A 19177-nucleotide genomic window follows, 5' to 3' on the forward strand; every position below is an offset into this window, starting at 1 on the left:
CAGAAGAATCTCAAATATACCCAGAGATAATACATTTACCCAGATATAATTACACACTCTTGCTGGATTCTCTGGTGTGATAAAAGACGAAGACAAGTGTGTAAGATGGAAGTAACGAAAAAAACATTATTCATCATCTTTTGCAGTACAAGTGCTCACAGTAAACCCCCCCGTTCCACTTGTAAGGCAAGATTTTGAGTAATTTTTCTTTATTCAAGTTTTAAGAAATGTTTAAGATTGCATTCGACCTATTCTAAGATCAATTACTAAATCCAAAAATAAATTGTCTTTACGCATTTTTGGAGATGTCTAACTTTTGAATTTTGAACGGTTTTGAAAAGAATTGCTTTTGATTTCCATTAAAAACAGTAAAACCTTTTTTGTTTCTCATTTCTAATAATTAAATAACAACATGACAGTAATTCTTTTCTAAGATCGCTGTTTAATAAATTTGTCATCAAAGAAAATTACATATTAAACCAATTTACATCTGTAGTTTGATTATTAAAAAAGTGTTTCGGCTAAAAATTAAATAGTCTTTTTTGCACAAAATGTCAAAGATGTTTGAAAATCTCAAACTCTCTCAAAGTTATGCTTACGACTTAAGCCGAGAAACGACTTTGTAATTACAGTGGGACCTCGATAGAGTCAACTAATTATTTCCAGGTCTATTGACTCTATTGGAGTCCAAAAAAAAAATTAAAATGTGAAATTGTGATAGAAAGATTTATTATTTTATGTTCATATCAGGTCATTGATAAATTCAGAAAGATAGTTGAATATTAGGTATCTATTAATTCCACTATCTGTCCCAAACAAGTCGTATGTTTGGGCAAAAGTTGGAGATTAAGGAACGATGTTAAGATAAGAAAATGGTGTCTTAAAGAATTATTTTTTCACTTTTTTTCGAAGAATTCCGGTAGGTATTTAATTATTAAAAGTTCTGATACAATTAACGTTGTTAACTGGAATTTTTTTTAAAACTTTTAGTGTATAAAAGAAAAGATTGATAGTTCTTTTCGTTATGCCATATGGCTCAAAACTATCCTTATCCTTCTCCTTCACCAAAATTGTTTTTTTTTGTGATTACAGGAAAACGCGCCATACAGATTTTTTTCGGAGAATGTAGGGAAGGTGTAGGGTGGAAATGAGGGTTGTATTAATAATCTTCAAGTTGACCTATAAGGGGTCGTCTGAAGACTCCAAGTCAATATTTTTAGCGCATTTAAATTTATGCATTTTCTTTAGAAGGGTAATTTTTAAGATCGTTTATCATGCGTATTTTTTAAGCAAGTTAGTTCTTTAAAAAGTTTAAATAAATTTAGAAAAATTTTGTTCACTATGTTATACTTAAAAAATCTAGCATACTGTACGTTTTTCTTTTTGTAATTCGAGTTCATATTTTCTTTTGTTTGTGTCATAATATTATTCACTTCCTGATTAATGATGTAATGATGATTGATAATGTAAAATTCCTTACATTGCGATCATGATCATAGGACGAATCAAAAAATCTTAAGACAAGAGACACGAGAACTTTCTATCGGTCAAAACCCTTAAAATTACGAAAAGAAAATTATTTTCTTGAAAAAGTATTACACGCTTAATCTACCAATTTTATCATAATATTACCATATACTTATATAAATCTTTTTTTCCTGTCTTAAAAACGTTACATAGATACACCAGAACACTGATTTCAATTTCGAAAAGATCATAATAAAACCATATAATATTATTAGTTCAATAATAAAGGAAAAGTTAACTCTATCGGAGTCCGTAAAGTAAAAATAGCTGTTAACTCTAATGGAGATTGACTCTATCGGGGGTTGACTCTATCGAGGTCCCACTGTATAATCGAAATAATGATTCTCGACTTAAATCTTAAGTGTGTCTAGGGTACTAAGTAAAGATGTAAGTTTCTAACAATAAGCAGGAATATTATGAACTGCTTTGCTTTGATTTTTCGGATTACAAAATAACCACGTATTGAGACCATTCGAAATTCGAAGAGAAAATAGGTGTGACTAGAAGGAATCACAACTAATACTATAGCCACCATGCGAACAAAACGAGAAATGATATTTTTTCTTTAGCGCTTTAACCTTCGAAACTGATCTTAGAATGTAGTTTCTCTTGATCTTGGGAAAATAGACTGTTGAAATGTTAAGATTGACGTCCGAAAATTCAAAACGCATTTCGCGCTGTTGCTGTAATTTATGAAATACTATACTAAGGGAGTTATCATGTTATACATTAAAATTCAAAAATGATTCGTATTAATCATCGTGACTTCAAAAATGTATTTTTGATTTTTAATTAATTGATTTGTTAGACTTTGATTAGTTTAGTGAAAAAACGCTGAACTAAGCCCATAAAAATCTATTCCAATACGCTTAAATAATATCAATAAAATATTTCCACGTTAAAATTAAAATTATTGCATTTCTCATTATTAAAAAAAACATATTTATGTTACTCAAGTCTATTTAAAACCATTTTCTTGGGCCAAGTTCAGCTTCTTATCAATAAATAAACAAACATCTTATAAACTACTTTTCATTAGAAATGAAGAAAAAAACGCAGTTGAACAAATATTTCCGCTAAAATTATAGCAAATCGACTAAAACTTTGGAATAGAAGGTGGTGAAGCTTTTCGGAATTACAATATCATTCGAAATTCATTCGAAAATCAATAAAAGTTACAAATACTTTTTCACATTTTCGATACTCGGATGGTGCAAATATCACTTTTAAATTTCGATAACCAAAAACTTTCAAATTTTAAGTTACTGGAACTGTCATTAGCTAAGTTCTTACTTAGACTTCCTACTAGTTTTTATCACGCTAAGTTGATAATGTTACATTTTAGCTCGTGAATATTCCTAAAAGATTTTTTTTAGTTTTTTTTATTTATATTGTTTTATTATTTTTGTTACAGTTAGTTTTAAGGTTTCGAACATCCAACGAGTTTCGAATGCCCCTAGAATTTTGCAACTTCAGTACATTAATTTCCCACTAATATCTTTTGTAATACGAAGCAAAAACAAAATTTATGTCATTATACAGCATTTTAGAATAAATACCTGAAAAACATTTAATGTATAACGTTACAGTGAGTACTCTCAAATGATAAAAATTCTTTATGTTTCGGCCAATATGTATACAACACAATTTTTTTTCACTTAATTTATTCTCCTTCGTAGAGTGAATCAAAGATATTAAAGTCATTTTTTTCGCCGAAAGACATGAATAAATAAATTACTTTTCCTCCTCATAGAATATCACATCTCTCTTTGCGCTTTCTCGGATGGTTAAAGAGCTAACCTTAGAAATACCACGCACAGTGTTGAAATTATTCATAATAATCTTTTGCTTACCATAAAAATTAATAATCAATAGCGTGTGTGACGAAAATAAATTTGGTGTACATTTTCAAAGTGATTTTTTTTACTCTTCGCATCCTTTCCTTGCGGAAAAAATAATAACAACAAATCTATATATTTTTAATATTCATCCTCCAATAGAGCATTTGTAAAGGAAAAAATTGTATATAAATGTTTACAAGTGCAGAGAATAAACATTAGTTTCATAGGCTCATCATCGAGTGGTATATTGCCAAGGCAGAAAAAAAAAGAGAACCAACAACAACCTTCTACAATTTCTTCAAACAACGCTCCAACCAAAAAGACGACCCATGTCTTCAAATGGGCAATTTATTTTATTTCCTACACCCAACACGTTTTAATTAATTAATTAAGGCACACAAATAATACAACTATTATCAACGACTCCACATTAATCAATTAATGTAAGCATTGTGTTTGTTTCTTGTTCATGGTAAATTCATATGCCTTATTTTATTTCTTGCTTTGACTTTTTCTGCCTCACTACGCACCACATGCAATCGAACTAATTTTCCAATCGATTAAATTACACAATTTTAATACTAATAACAAAATTTGTTCTTTATCAAAAAAGAAAAGAAAACATAGCTCATTGCTGCCATATTTTTCAATATTATATAAACCACTCTTTTTTGTCACTCCGAACTTTCCAAGATAAGCAAGATTAATGTAAACGATAAAAATATTATTTTAGGCGTTTCTTTTACCAATATCACTTTTTTTGTCAAATAAAATGTTTCCAATTTCGCAATTATTTATTGACTGAATATGGAAAAGCCCTGAAATGTAATCAATTTTTTCGTGCCTTTCCGAAATACTTAAAGAGTTCATCAAGATTGGAATTTAACACGGGTTTGAGACTGTAAGTTTAGCCTAGTTCCTTAAGATCTCCAAATCCTAAATATTAGCTAGTTTCAGGAAAAGGTGGTGGGCCTTCGAATGTCGTCAGCCAAGCAAAGAATCTATCTTAACAATTCTTTTTTTTTCACTATTAATCCTAGTCAACTTTATTCTATTAATAGAATAGAATTTTGCTTTAAAATCCATTACGAAGGTTAAGTACTTTCCTGCAATGGTTTTTCAAAATGTAATACACATTTTACCATTTATAAATTAGGAAAATTAAGCCATACAGCTGAACCTTAATATTTATGAAGACCACATAAGTTATGATCAGTTCAAGCTTCTTTTTAATTGGAATCCATTAACTGTTTCGCAATCGCAAGTAACCTTACCGATTTTAGAACCCATTTTCGATCGAAATAGGCTCTAACGTACTTACTTTTGAACCGTGAAAATAATACAAAATAAGACAAATACAAAAATGGAAACTCAATGGGTCAAGTCGAAGAGTTCACACTCTATGGTGCAAGTGTTTCAGGTTCGAATCCCCTTTAGGTCATCAAGAATTTTTCTGGCGTTAAAGGTTTTGAATTGTATCCAGTGAGTTTTACTGTTTGACTCCACCGGATATGGGTCTGACGACCCCATCCTTGTATAAGAAAAATAGTAATGGATGTTCCGAACTCTCCTTGCGAGAAGGCCTAAGTTCCTCTATGGAACGCTGTGCTATCAATATTATTATTATACTTTATGCAATAACAACGAATATTCCAAAATCAAAGGACTACTTGCACCCAAGCGGTGGATACGGAAACTTGAGGTTTCTTGTCCATCTTTGTCAAGATTTTAATAGCTTTGTAGCTTTTAAGATATTTTTTTTTATTGAGAAGAACTTTATGCGATATCTTCGGAAATTTTAACTTTTGGAAAGAAAATTAATTTCGAAAGCCATGCAGCCTCTATGCCTTATCTAGCAATTTAAATAGCTTATAGTAATATTGCCAAGAGTTGAGACATAGAACGCAAATACGAATCACTAGCAAAAGGAAGATTTATTTAGTGCTTCGGAAGAGTAGAATTCTTAGGGGAAAAGATCCTCCCTGAGTAGTTAACTTCGTAAAAATTGTGTCCAAAGTGTCATTAGTCATTACATTTTTTTTCATTAAAACTTATAGGGTACGCCCCACTTACAAGTTTGAGGTGGTCTTACAGTAGATAGATTATTGGATCTATTGCGCAAATATCTCTGGTTTAAGCGACAAACCGCGCCCAGTAGTTGGAAAGAGTTATTCAACTGATAACATGATTTCAGGTGACTCTAGTAAAACACTGCTACGGGTCACAATGAAACGTAGTAAAGCATGCCCACTGCTCATATACGAGAATAAATCGAAACAAACGAAAGAATCTCTTAACACTATTAATAAATAGTTCACTGGATCTACGATGAAATTACTTGGTAATATTGACCTGAGACGTTTTATAGTATCAAGAGGGAATGAATTAAAGAGTATGTCTCTTAACAAGGATTCTTGACGAAAGATCGCAGATCCAAATCATCCTAAAGCACACAAGAAATTTGTGAATATTTTAAAATAATCAGGGGCCCATCAAGCCTAATAAAAAGTGAAGATAATTTTCACTTTTCCTTGTAAAAATTTTGCAAATATCGCACCGCGACCTTAAGAAATTTGTTCATAGTTCTTGTATTATTTCGGCGAACATTATGAAATATATGTTTTTAGATAGCTTTTAATGCACGATTTTGAAATATATCAGACTGATAAGTCAATTCTCTTTACGAAAAAACTTGCCGTTAGTCTTCAGTGCCTCTATGCAAAAACGTATGGAAAAATGAAATGTCGAGAAGCCCCTGAAAATAATACTTCTTTTCAAATCAGATCTTCCAAGATCTGATTCTTCTTACTAGATCCCATCGGATCAAAACCCTTCCCTATAATACTTTATCCCAATTCCAAAGACAAGCACATAACATAAGTGATATATAATTTTTTTGAAGTTTTATCGAACTTGAGACAAGTTTTATGGAACTTGAGACCGCTTGATATTTTTCATACTATCAGTTTCCCCAAAAAAGTTATGCAAGCCATTGTGAGGAGACCTAGACCTCGGGGCAGACAAGATGGCTGAATCAAATTCAGGATATTGACTTGGAACGCTTTGGAATCGATCCCGAACATCTTCCTGAAGTGGCGGAGGATCGACAGGCGTGGGGTTATAACCTTGATGTCATACCCAATAAGGATAAGCGGTTAGAAATGATGATGATAATTAGTTTCAACAAAGAAAATCTTATGATAGAAACTACGATGAACTGCAAAAGTAAAACGGTCTTAAAACTAGAAGCCTATTCCCGAAGGTCTCAACAACGTGTATAGAAACCGATTTTATTGGCTTTCCAAAATTTAACGGATTATATACCCTTGAAATTCGATCCTTAGTCAAGATTTCCAAAAAAAAACAAACTGAACCGACAAGCAATCATATCGGTTAAGCCGTATAACTAAGTCTTAGGTCTGAAGTCTGTATAATGCTTTTGAAGATATAAAGAACAGAATTTTTCTAATTTGTCTAATATTAAATCTGTCTCAAGTCGGACCTCTATCTCAAATATACTGTATAATTGATTTCTAAGTATCTTCATAAAACGTAAAGATACAAACTTTGAAATCATTTGCTTTTTTTCTAAATATTTTTAATAATTTTAAAATTCAACAATTCCTTCGTTTTTGCATTTTCCTCACCTTCATTTGCAGAAATTAATTTTGAATGAAAATTATCTTCCATATTCGGCAAATGTTTGATTACCTTTCACGGGGCTAAATAAGTTCAATAGAAAAAAAGATGAATCCACGGGTCAGAATCGTTCTATGAATATACAGTAGACACTTGCTAATTCGGCTCTTTTAAGATCGGGCTACTTTTTAATTCGGGCAGCAGTAAAATTTGAAAAAGGTTTGTTGATATTTTTCAAGTTTGATTATGATTATCAAATGAAGCAATTATGCTCAAATTTGCCATGGTTTGTCTTAGTTTTGATGTGATTTTGCATTATTAAGGAATTTCATGATGTTTACATTATATTTGAGTACGTAAACTCAACATGTGAATGTAGATGAATAAAAAATCGTTGCATTTCAAAAAGTTTGTTGCCCGAATTTCTCTCTAATTCGGATAGCATTTTGGTCCCAAATGCCCGAATTTGAGAGAGTCTACTGTAATGCTTCAATTTTGTTTAGAAGAATCAATTGAAAGATAGTAGTTTTTGAAGACAACTGAAGACTCTAAGAATTACCACAGCCCTTGATGCAGTCTTTTCATTGTTTAGCAAGAGTAGGGCATCGTAGACTTTCTGTTCAGCAGATAGGAATTGCAGGGATCTTTTGATCTCACAAAAAAGAGTCTTGGAATAGAATTGCTAATTGTAGAATAAGTTTTTGAAATAACATGCTAATGTAACGTAGATCCGGGTATCTCCACTCTTGCTTTTCGTAAGTTCTTCTATAAATCTAGCACTTAAGTATAATCAAAAGTGCTAGAATTCCTAAAGACGATAAAGGGCCCCTAAGTGCTACAATTAAAGATAAACTTCCGAAAAGCAGAGGTGCAAACAGCCCTGGACTGTAAAGCCACCTGCATCGACGGAACTAGAGCAGTTTTACGGGAAGTCCCGTACCGTCGCTGTCAAAACCTTAAACTCGAAAATTATTTTTCACGAGTTTTACGGAGTTCTGATATACATGCTAAAAATGTTCTACTAGAAATGGTCTTTCTGATCAATCGACGAAAGGGAAAGATTACAATTTGCAAAGAAGAAACTTGATTAATTTAGGTATGATGGCGATAACCATGTTTGAATCATTGACAACCTCAAAACAAAGTTTTCCACGGCCATTCAAAGTTTTGTTCTAAGAAGGCAGAAAAAAATCTTTTTTCTGACCCTAATTTTTAAACCCTAAAAAAGATAAGCAACTTTGTTGAATAAGCTTATAGAGAATGCTTCATACGATCCCAAGCTTCGTAATGACTAATTTTTTCCTATGTTTCTCAATAAATGTGACTCCGCAATATATTTTAAAATGTAGGGAATTTGATTTAGTTTTTAAAATATAGGTGCAATGAGTCTCGTTTGTTGATAAAAATAGGAAAATAATTGTCATTACGAAGCTTGGAATCGTACGAAACATGGACACTTTCCCATAGTGTTTTAACGGCTAGGTGGTGTTTATGTGTCTTTCCTAAATTTTGGAAAGTTACAGCTAGTTTGCAAGAATTATGTTGCTGGAGTTTGTTGAGTCTGTAATTGCCATAGTTTACAAGTATAATCGTAAAAATATGTTTCATCTTCTTAGTTAATAAAAGTGAATCATGCGGTCACTAAAATTGTGACTGAACCGACTGAATTTTCCGGTTATTTGTGAATCGAACCGGTGACCACTCAATTGAGTAACCTAGCTCCCCTCGCCAGTTTTTTTTTTTAAATCCAGGAATGCTAGACTTTCCCTCCTGGAATTTTACGACGATTCTTAGTTTGACCCTTCTTCACAAGAAAAGGTCCTTACTCTTTTAACTCTTTCCGGACCACAACATATCCAGCGAACGAATTTCAGTAAAACTCACTTTATTGTAAGTCTTAGTGGTCAAATATGATACTTTTATAGAGAAAGAATTTTCTCCGCCTCTGGGAAATTGGAAAACTCATGGGAACTCTCGTCCCCTAAAGAAAGCAAACGATACAAACTTGGACAAACTTCAATTTTCCAAAAGCCAATAATATCAATGTTGTGAATTATTTTTGCGTGTCAAATGACTCCTTTACAATATTGATCACTAAAACAAGAAGAATTATTGACCAGTATCTTCTGTGATGTCCAGGAAGTGCTAAAAAGGACACCCAGCTCCTGCTTGCCAACAGATTCCTCAAAATATTTCACAGAATAACACTTTAACACACATTTCTCTCAACAGGGTTATTGCAGACACATTAAGCTTTCTCAAGAGCCAAAAAAACACTTCCTGGACAATCAGAATTCACCAAAATCTGGAAGAATAAGAAAAACTTCCCCGAAAGCAATCTCCTTCGCTGCCAAATGTCAAAATTATCGGCCATATTGACAAAAATTTCGCTCCCGCTTGAATTTTCTTACAAGGTTGGTGTCAAAAAGCAAATGGCGGACATTGGCGGGATAACCTTACATTTGACCTCTAGATTTTTGGGGACGAGAGTACCCATCAACTTTGAACAAGTTTTTTGAAAATTTATGAAAAAATTGTTTTTCGAATTTATGTAATCTGTAATTGTTAGTTATCATACTTATTGGCCCCGAGAGGTTTTTCCTTATTCGGGTCTAGAAATATCAAAAAAGTCACAATATCTGCAAGGAAGCAGAAAATCGAAAATTCACGATTTTTGACCAAGAATATCTTAGCTCAGGAGTTAATTGGGATCCTGCAAAAAATATCCTAGATTTGGACATTCTTATAGTTTGTAATTATCCAGAAGAATCGGAATTTTATCGATTCTAAATAGTCTAAAAAAATTCTTTTTTCCATGGGTACCCAGAGTCCCAAAGGAGACGAAAGAGTTAAAGCGTATTCATTTTATGTATGGTCAAATTTACTTGGCAAAACTATAACAAAGACTTCTACCACTATAGATAGTAGTAAATTTTGTATTTTAAATTTTATGTGAAATCACTTGTAATGCCAAAGTCCGAAGAAGAGAACTTCAAAATAACTTCTCAACCCAAAAATGATTTAAAACTCCCTGCAATAAACATTTTATCCCACAGAGATTTTTGAGCTATGTTACAAAAAAAATTGTAGCTCGTAACGCAATTCAGTTGGGAATACAACCCCCTGAAGCTGACAGTTATATACATATATATATACAATGTTATAGACTCAACATGTTGGGATTATATGGGAGAAAGTGAAAACAGACTCACCCTTTCTTCCTCGCGTATCATTTCGGCTATTCCCGGCTTGATTTCCATGTCGTCTGGATTGTTGAGCGCCAAAGACGACAACCCCATGGTGTCTAGATGGGGTGGAACGGGAAATGGCATAGATGGTGTTGGGGTAGATGTTGGTGGGTGGGTAATGCTTGAACTTGGATGATTTTGTATGGGAATGGGAGATGGTGGTTCCAAATTGTCAGGTGTAGAGGTGTCTACGGGACTTCCGGCACCTGTCTGATTCTCCCCAGTTAGCCAACGTCTCTTTCTGCCACTCCTCGCGGTAGTTGTCAAATTTTCACCACCATCGCGACTACTTTGCCCACCACTTGAACTACTAGATGCACCGCCGGCACCATTATTGCTACTACGTTCGTGGACGTCAAAATCACGCGCAAGACGTGGCTTCTTCACATTAATGCTATCCGTTTTGCCACCACCTGCACCACTTCCAGATTGGCTGCCACCATTTGCCGAACCCGATGCCCCAGAACTTGCCGATGTATTGACATCTTGATCACCATTGACATCAGCCAAACCGCGAATTTTGAGCATCTGAGCAACCCTCAATAGGGGTGCTATCTGATCCTGACTCACATTTATCTCCCCTTTGTACATATACTCAACAACAGCCTTGAGTTCTGGCCATTTTACCTCTTTCATAATAATAATGGGATGCTGGCATGGATTGTCGAAGAAGAGTGCCTGGAAATAGGGACTGCATGCGGACAGTACCATTTTGTGGGCCTTAATTGAGTGACCATCGCAGGCGAGTGTGACATCGACAAAGGATTCATTCTGCAGCAATTGGTCAAATTCACTCGTCAAGTTCGATTGATAGCTATTCCACTTGAGACAAAACTGCTGTGGCTCAGAGTGATTCTGTGATGTGGTGGGCAAACTCGAGAATGATTGTTGCTCTTGTTGGGTGGCTGTCGTGGTACCCGTTTGCTGACCCTGCTGACAATTTGGATTGAGGTGGGACAATTGGGAAGATGAGGATGGTGTGGATGACACTAGTGGCACTGATGATGGGGTTTTTGGACGCTGTTGCTGCTCCAACACCGATACACTTGCACTTGGTGATGGGATTTTAGGGGGTGGTGTTTCAGATGGCATCTTCACTTATATTTTTTTTATATATATATCTCAAAAATGCTCAGGGATTCTTTGATCAACAACACCTCAGATACACCAATCTCTTTTAGCACCTATCAAACAAATCCTATCGTCACTTCTCAAAAGGGATATTTTCTTAAGACATCTAGAGGGTGGGTTTTTTGTTTCAAAAAAAGAAAAAAACAAGAAAACTTTTATTTTTATTATAATCACACTTTGCGCTTCTTTTGTTCTTCCGCCGTTAACTTTTGAACTATACCGATGCTACCCCATCAAACATCGCATCTGAAGTCATCACTGAATGCCTTTTTCAATATCGTAACTGATCCAATCCTAAAGTTACTGCGATCCATGCTACGGACCAAAAATTGGACCAACTCTGTCCGCTTATTAGAAAGCTAACGTAACAAATCACTGTCCTTACGTCCACAACTTATAAGTGTCCCGATAACAGTAAGGTCCGACCCTTGATCGAATTATCGTAGGCTTGTCGTCAGTCTACAAGACAGTCTATGGTTGTTTCTGAAACATTAACCCTTTCGTGATATGTTCTTCATCCATTCAGTAAACAATGCACATATTAGGACAAGAGACACACGCGATGCCTCCTAAGCCTATAAATTTTAGCCTCTGAATGCGTCGTAAGTGCAATTTGTTCTCCAGCGCGTCAATACACAACACAGATTCAAATGGCAATAGTCTCTTTTTTTTTGCTCTTATAGTCTCTCTTTTGAATAGGGCAAAATAAAAAGTTGTGCGAGTATGCAACTAAGAGTCACATACACGATATCTGCTAAACGTCCCGGTTCACACTGAATCTATTTCGTGTCTTGAGGCGAACAGCGTGTCTCTCGTGGCGTGCAGTAGAGTGGAGGGATTAGTCGGGTCATATTCGGTACTCAGTCGTTACCACGTCCGATTCCATCAACGTGCTTCTCATCTGACGCTCCCGCCGACAAACACGGGACATTTCGTGGGGATATACACGAGTCTGCCGATGTATACAAACACAACGACGCCCTGTCTCTCTTTCTCTCTCTCTCTCTTGCTCTCTCTTACTCTCTTCCAACACCATCAAAAAAATGGGGAGTGAGTTGTACTCTCTCATGATCGTGGAAGAGAGTAAGAATGAGAGAGGGTATATGGTCGTGGTTGTATACCCATGCCTTTACCATGCTGCATGCTTTGATACCCCCACCACTGTCGATGTTTGTCCGGCCTCCATCCACACACTGACACGAGGTATGCACGGAGTTGTACAGTTGGACACAACTCGCGCACACACCATTAGCGCCACAATGGGGATACATATTGGGGCCAAGTGAGTCGTGTGGCGGGTGGAAAAGCAATGTGGGCTCTCTCAGGTAGGGGGGCGGTGCTTTTACACAACAAAGTCACGTGGAACGCCGATGGAGAGGACACATACACACACACACACACCCACATCCTACAATCAGCTGCTACTGCATCTTGTCTCCAGGAGTTGTAATACTTCATGGAAAAATCGACGACATCTAAGATCATGTCCTTACTCCTTCTCAACAGACATTTCCACCCAAAACCCCACTGACTGTCCCACCCCATGGCGCACGAGACAAATACAGGGAGAACTGTGAGAAAGTGACGCTGTTGGGTTCTGGAGAATTAAACATTAAACCCCATGAACTTAATCGGTATATTGTCTTTTACATTTCGCAAAATTGGGTTCTTTTATCGATATAAAATAATTTAAATCAATCCTTAGGTGGGGCTACTTTGAGCTGTGGGGCTAGATTGTTATACGACTTTTTCGCCTATTTCAGAGGTGTGCAAGAAACCGTTAAAACCGAATTAACGTCAAAATAAGTTTGTTATAGTAGCGTTTTGACCATTGACGTACATGTTTCATTTGACGTTAATTCGGTTTCAACGGTTTCTTGCACACCTCTGGCCTATTTCTAAATCAAGCTGGCCCTTACAATTATTTTACACTCGACTCTTCGTTATCCGGCTGAATCGGGGACAAAATGACATTTAGGTCTTTTGAATGATCAACGGTTTTTATATTTTGTGCTGTGTGAATTTATTTTCTGTCTGACAAAGAACAAGAGAATTTTCTTCATGGTGTGCTTATGTTTCATTTTTTTATAACAATTATGTATTAAAAACTTCGATACAATGATAATAATACTTTAAATCACATTGGAGAAACTTCATGTTTAGTAAAAATATTTTTGAATACATCAACCGCCAGTATTTGGCAGCTGTCACCCGGATAACGAAGTGCCGGATAACGAAGAGCTGAGTGTATTTAGATCCACAATTGTGTTATCTATTCAAATTACATCATGTTAAAACCCAGTTTCCTTTACAAATATGCTAAAAAATCGTATAACAATATAGCCCCATAGCTCAAAGTAGCCCCACTTCCCCCTATGGGCAAAATGTGACAAATCGAAACCAGTTTGCCTTTGCCACCTATTCTAAATCAATGAAGTTATTTCTTGCCAGAAAAAAAAACAACTTTTGAAAATCACTTGAAAAGTAAATGAAATATAATATAATGAATATATAGGAGAGACTGGTGCAAAAAGTCACAAAACGGATATTTTATATTTTTACAAGCTACACTGAGAAAAATTCGGGTGTGAAATATGCACAAATCGGGGGTTATTTTTCACACCAAATTCTAACCCCGAATCAACCAAACCTCTCCAGTAGTAAATTTGGTAATAAACGAGGGTTAAAAAGATTGAATAGAAAAAATTAAACCCCATCGAGTGTGGATTTTACACCGACGCCATAAAATAAATTTGAAACCCCATCGAGGGTTATTTTCACACTAACGGTATTTAAAATATGTGAACCCCGTTGAGGTTTATAGTAGCACTATCCACAGTGTAAATATTACTACCCCCAATGAGTGTACATATTACACCCATCCCAATAAAAAAATAAAGCTTGTTTTTAATTCCTTTTATTTATTTTATTTTAACACCAATGAATGTCGTGGTCATTTTAAACTGAAGATTTGGCTTTTCTTGCAGTCTAGAATAGTTTCCTTTTCCTGTAAGCCCTGTTTTGTCTCGAAGATCCCAAGTTGCAAAGCCTTGTGTGTAGATCAAAATTATTTGAATCTGAAAAAGACATACGAACACTTTTGAAAACATAATTTATAAATTATATTAAAAAGAAACTGTACATTGTGATATAAAAACTGAGAAAACCTTGTAAGAACTACATATTAAATGCCTAACTTCCGAAGTATAGTAATTGTAAAAAAAATTCTCTGGAACTATCAAAAAAAATTGCTTTATGACTCTTATAATGAAAATTATGAAATAAATAAATTTACAATTGAAAAGTCTTAATAGTTTTATGTTTAAGTTTATGATAATATGATAATTCATGGCGAAAAAAATTGGTTGAATATGATCAAATCAAATTGTTTTCTTTTTTGTTATTAAGAGTACCTACATACTGAATATAACATTCTTTAAAAATTAATAAAAGATTTAGTTTCTAATACTGATTACTTAAAGTTTTATGTTCTACTTAAAATTCTGTCAATAGAACGGTAAAATAATTAACCGTCACTTTATTAAATGTGCCTAATAAAAAATAATACTTGATATGTAAAACTCAGCTAAAAATTACTTAGTAAAGAATGCGAAAAATAAATCAAATTATTATTTAAAAAAATTAAACTAATTTTTGCAAGCATTTGGTGTTGTTTTACCTGTTTAAATTACAAAAATTACTATTTAATACTTGTATTGGCAATTATAATGCAATTAAAATAATGAAAATTTTCAAATTTTCCTTTAAAACTCATGAAGAAAAAGAAAAAAAATCAGGTATACGAAAAGAACAATGAATAGTCTAGCGAATCAATTCTCTTTAAAAGAGAGAACTTACTTTACTTATAGTCCAATAGTATATTAAAAACAATATATAATGCAAAAATAAAATATCGAACATTTCTGGAACTTTTATAAAAAAAAGTTCTAAAAAAATAAAGTAAAATTTTTACCTCCAGCAAAGTAGATAGTTAGAAGGAGAGCCCTTGTCGTTACAGTTCCTTTGATGCCCACAAAAAACTGATTTCCAAATGCGCAACCGTATCCGGAACATAGCTTTAGCAATTATTACATTTTTTTCTAGTAGTAGTCAAACGAAAGCCTTAAAAGAGATGCAGACAAAAAAGTAAGAAACAAAATTTTCTCAAAGTTACATATCACATCACTTACCCAGAAAAATTTTCACTGTCACAGGTTCTGGATTGCCCCACAGTCGCAGTGACCCCAGGGTGTTTACGTCGATATCTTATGTTTACTACCACTGCATCGATTTTTTTTTGGAATAAGGTTTCTTTTCGCCCACAAACTGTGAAAAAAGTTATAAAATAAAGCAATGAATTAGTAACAAAATGAGCGAGGTGCGGTTTTGAAATTGAAATTTAGTTGTAATTGCGGCTAAATTTTAAGTTATCTAGTCACTACATTCTTTTTTATTTGATAAATTTATCCTGACAGAAAAATTCACTTCCATCGTATAACAGGTTAAGTTTATATAATTATACAATAATTGCAAGAAGTTAATCAGAAAAATAACACAAGCGTCACTGCCGACAGAGCATTCTCTAGAAATATTTCATAGGAAAACGGAAAATTTTTCTTTTTCTGGCAAATATTCCACTTTGTTCGCGATATGAGAAAGAAATTTAGACACTTACCATCTTTTTCACTCAGAATTTTATCCTTTCATACAAATTTTTCGTGAAAGCAAAGAAATAAATTCCGGCACACAGCACTGTTTCAACTTGACGCACAAAACAGACTGAATCAAATGAGGAATGCGAAAAATGAATAGCGTCTTTTTATTCATCAACCCCAAGATAGTGTTCAGAAAACACTGCTTAAGTGTACTTTTCACACTTATCTTGCGGTCTTTTACCGTTGCTGCTAGCAGTGTAAATTTAACACTGGACGAGGTTTAAATCTTCTATAGGAATTTAATTCCCTCAATAATATATTTTTTTATACTTTTCTCATATTCTAATTCTAATTCGAAAGTGTATTAAATGCATCCAAGATATATTTGAGACGGTCCTGGATGACGAATAATACTTTTTATATGCCTTTTCAAAGATTATATGAACAGTGTAAAACTAACACTTGGCAGAGTTAATTTTTATAAGAAAAAGTTGGTGTGAATTTCACTTTTTTCTCTCTTTTTTGGTGTGAATCCAAACCCCGATTGCCGTGGTGCATATTCAACACCTCATTCTAACCCCGGCTCCCAAATCCATTTCCCTCAGTGTACTCGAGCGCTTCAAAAATTTCTTATTAGCGCAGTTTTAAAGGAAATTTACCGCTCTACAACTCTGTGAAAGTAATTCTCCTCTATTTTGTAAGGAAATACGTTTATCGATCCAATTTCTAAAAGGTAATTTTGTGACTATTCTCAAAAATGCTGGGGCAAATAGTACCAGACATGGAGTATTATCATATTTTGATTCGCTTCATTACGGGCTTCCGAAAATTTGAAAAAATACCTAGAGAACATATTTTCATAGAAAATTTATTCATCTACACGTTTGTAAAACATCGTTTTCTATGCGAGCAAAGTGGGAAAACGAGAAAAGCGCTTTTCAAGCTATTTCAGAAAAAAACACACAAAAGACTACAAATCGTTTGACCAATGCAAACAAAAAGCGGCGAGATATGGTAATTACGTTGCTTTTCGCCGTGAAAATATTCGCCAGTGCATCAATTTTGGAAAATAAGTAGGTAATAATTGTTATCTTCTGCAAGGAAAATATTTCAAAAATAGGGCTAAAAATTTCGATATTTTTTATTTTCTAAATTCCTTGTTCAAATTCTAAGAAACTTACGACATTGAAGATGGTCTATGGAGACTATCTATAGAAAAAAATTTGAGGCGCTATCTTTTTTTACCTTGGAAGATATTGAATTTTGAATTTTTCGATTTGTGACTTTTTGCCCCAGTCTCCCCTAATGAAAAATAAGTGAAATAAGAAAATTATATATAACAAAGTTGCTGAGGAATAAATTTCTAATTACAATATAACAACTGGATATTTTTATTTATTTTTCCACAGTGTTTTTATATATCCTTAAAATTTTAAAACATTTAACATTGGGAGCATTTTTTTTCACAAATTGTATTACTGACATTTCTCCCAAAAATTGGGTAGAATTTGAAATTCTTTTTGTCCGACTTCCATGTCCGACCATTGACAAATTATCCTTGTTCAGACGATTGCCTTAATAACGCGAGTTTTGCCGAATATTGTTCCTAAGTAGAGGCGTTTGGAAAATAGCTAGCAAAATATTTTTCCTTTTAAGAACACGATCTTCGGCAAAATTACAAAACGATAAATTTTCTATAAAAATCTTTTCTTTTTTTACCTCTGCAATAAAAATATTTATAGTAATAAAATATCCCAGTTAAAATTCTGTTTCTGACAACATCGAATTATGAACTCAAAGTTAGAAAACATTTAAAATACTTAATTTACAAAATTCAGATCTTTTCCTCAATTATTAGACAGCCGTTAAATATTTTATTTCACCGTAGACGAGGGTGACTTTGCCCCTGCTATTCGTAAGCTTTTCTAGCACTTAAGTACAGTCTTCAGCAATCGGAAATAGCAGAACAGATTAGTGAAGACCATCCTTTAGTGCTAGAGTTAAAGAAAAAACTTACGAAGAGCAGAAGGCAGAATTACTCGCATCTACGGTAATTAAGATTTTTTTTTAAATTTTAATTTAAATATTTTAAATTTTTTTTTACTCATCCTTAAAGATCCTCTATTACAAAGTCCAAACAAATTGGTTTATTCGGTAAACTATCTGAGAATATACCATAAAAGTAACAGAAACTAATTCAAAATACTTTGGAAGACACAGAGACGAAAGTAAAGAAGCGCAGATAAGATTTGTAAAGCGCACACGAACACCCAAAACTTTTCAGCGCGTTTTCTCCACTTCTCATTTTTACGATTTTATCGTAATGCCGGAAATGATTAAAAATAAACTTATTGACCAATTAAATTGGAGAAAAGCATATTCTCTTCAGAATGAAAATGTCTTCTAGTTGAACTTAAATGGTCTTTGAAAAAAAAATGTTTATACTTTTTACAGCATGTTAAATTCATAACTTTTTCTTTTTGTCAAAATTAATAATTAAATTCCATTTAAAATATAAAAACAAAGATACAGTTTGACAATTTTCTAAGGTTTTCTTCATGAACTATGAAATACATTTATGAAAATTGAAATTGGTTGTTAATTTGTTTTCTTACAAAAATTACGAGCCACAGATTTCTCGCCAATTAGGAAAGATTTGTGTAGGGCATTGAGGCATTTTTGAAACTAATAATTTTCTTCTACTTTGAAATATGACTGGGACTTTATAAATTTAGATCCACATTCGAATTGTGAAATAAAATTCCTGTAGGATGGGATTTAGGTTCATTAAAAACAAGAAAAAAGGCCAATTTTAAAGGATCAACACTTTCTCTCTAAGCAGCCAAGCACTTTAGATGTGTATAAACCTATAACAAAAATGTCATAGACCTTGGTTATTTCTTTCGTCTCCAAATAAAATAACGAATACCCTTAATACCCTGTATTTACCTCATAATTCAGAATCGCTTTTGAAAACTGATTTGAGTACTCCCATAAAGGTGGTTTCTTTTCATACTTTTAAGTAATAATGCAAATAGCCCTGAAGTTGAGCTCAAATGGAAACGTTAAGCTTCCATTTTAGTTTTTGAAATATTTAATTAAACATTGAAAATAATTAGGTGACCTTTCAGTATTT

General features: G+C 33.6%; 1 protein-coding gene across 2 annotated transcripts in view; it reads right to left on the reverse strand.

Annotated features, from left to right (window-relative positions):
* LOC129803884 (protein bric-a-brac 1-like) overlaps positions 1–19177 on the reverse strand; it is a 372561-nt gene that overhangs the window by 248673 nt on the left and 104711 nt on the right. For both annotated transcript variants that reach the window (XM_055850754.1, XM_055850752.1), the window contains exon 4: positions 10220–11439. In XM_055850754.1, the coding sequence (XP_055706729.1) occupies positions 10220–11347 (1128 nt within the window). In that variant the 5' untranslated portion in view covers positions 11348–11439. The remainder of the gene's footprint in view (positions 1–10219; positions 11440–19177) is intronic.

Source organism: Phlebotomus papatasi, chromosome 2 (genome assembly GCF_024763615.1).
Source record: "Phlebotomus papatasi isolate M1 chromosome 2, Ppap_2.1, whole genome shotgun sequence".
In the NCBI taxonomy this organism is placed as follows: Eukaryota; Metazoa; Arthropoda; class Insecta; order Diptera; family Psychodidae; genus Phlebotomus; species Phlebotomus papatasi.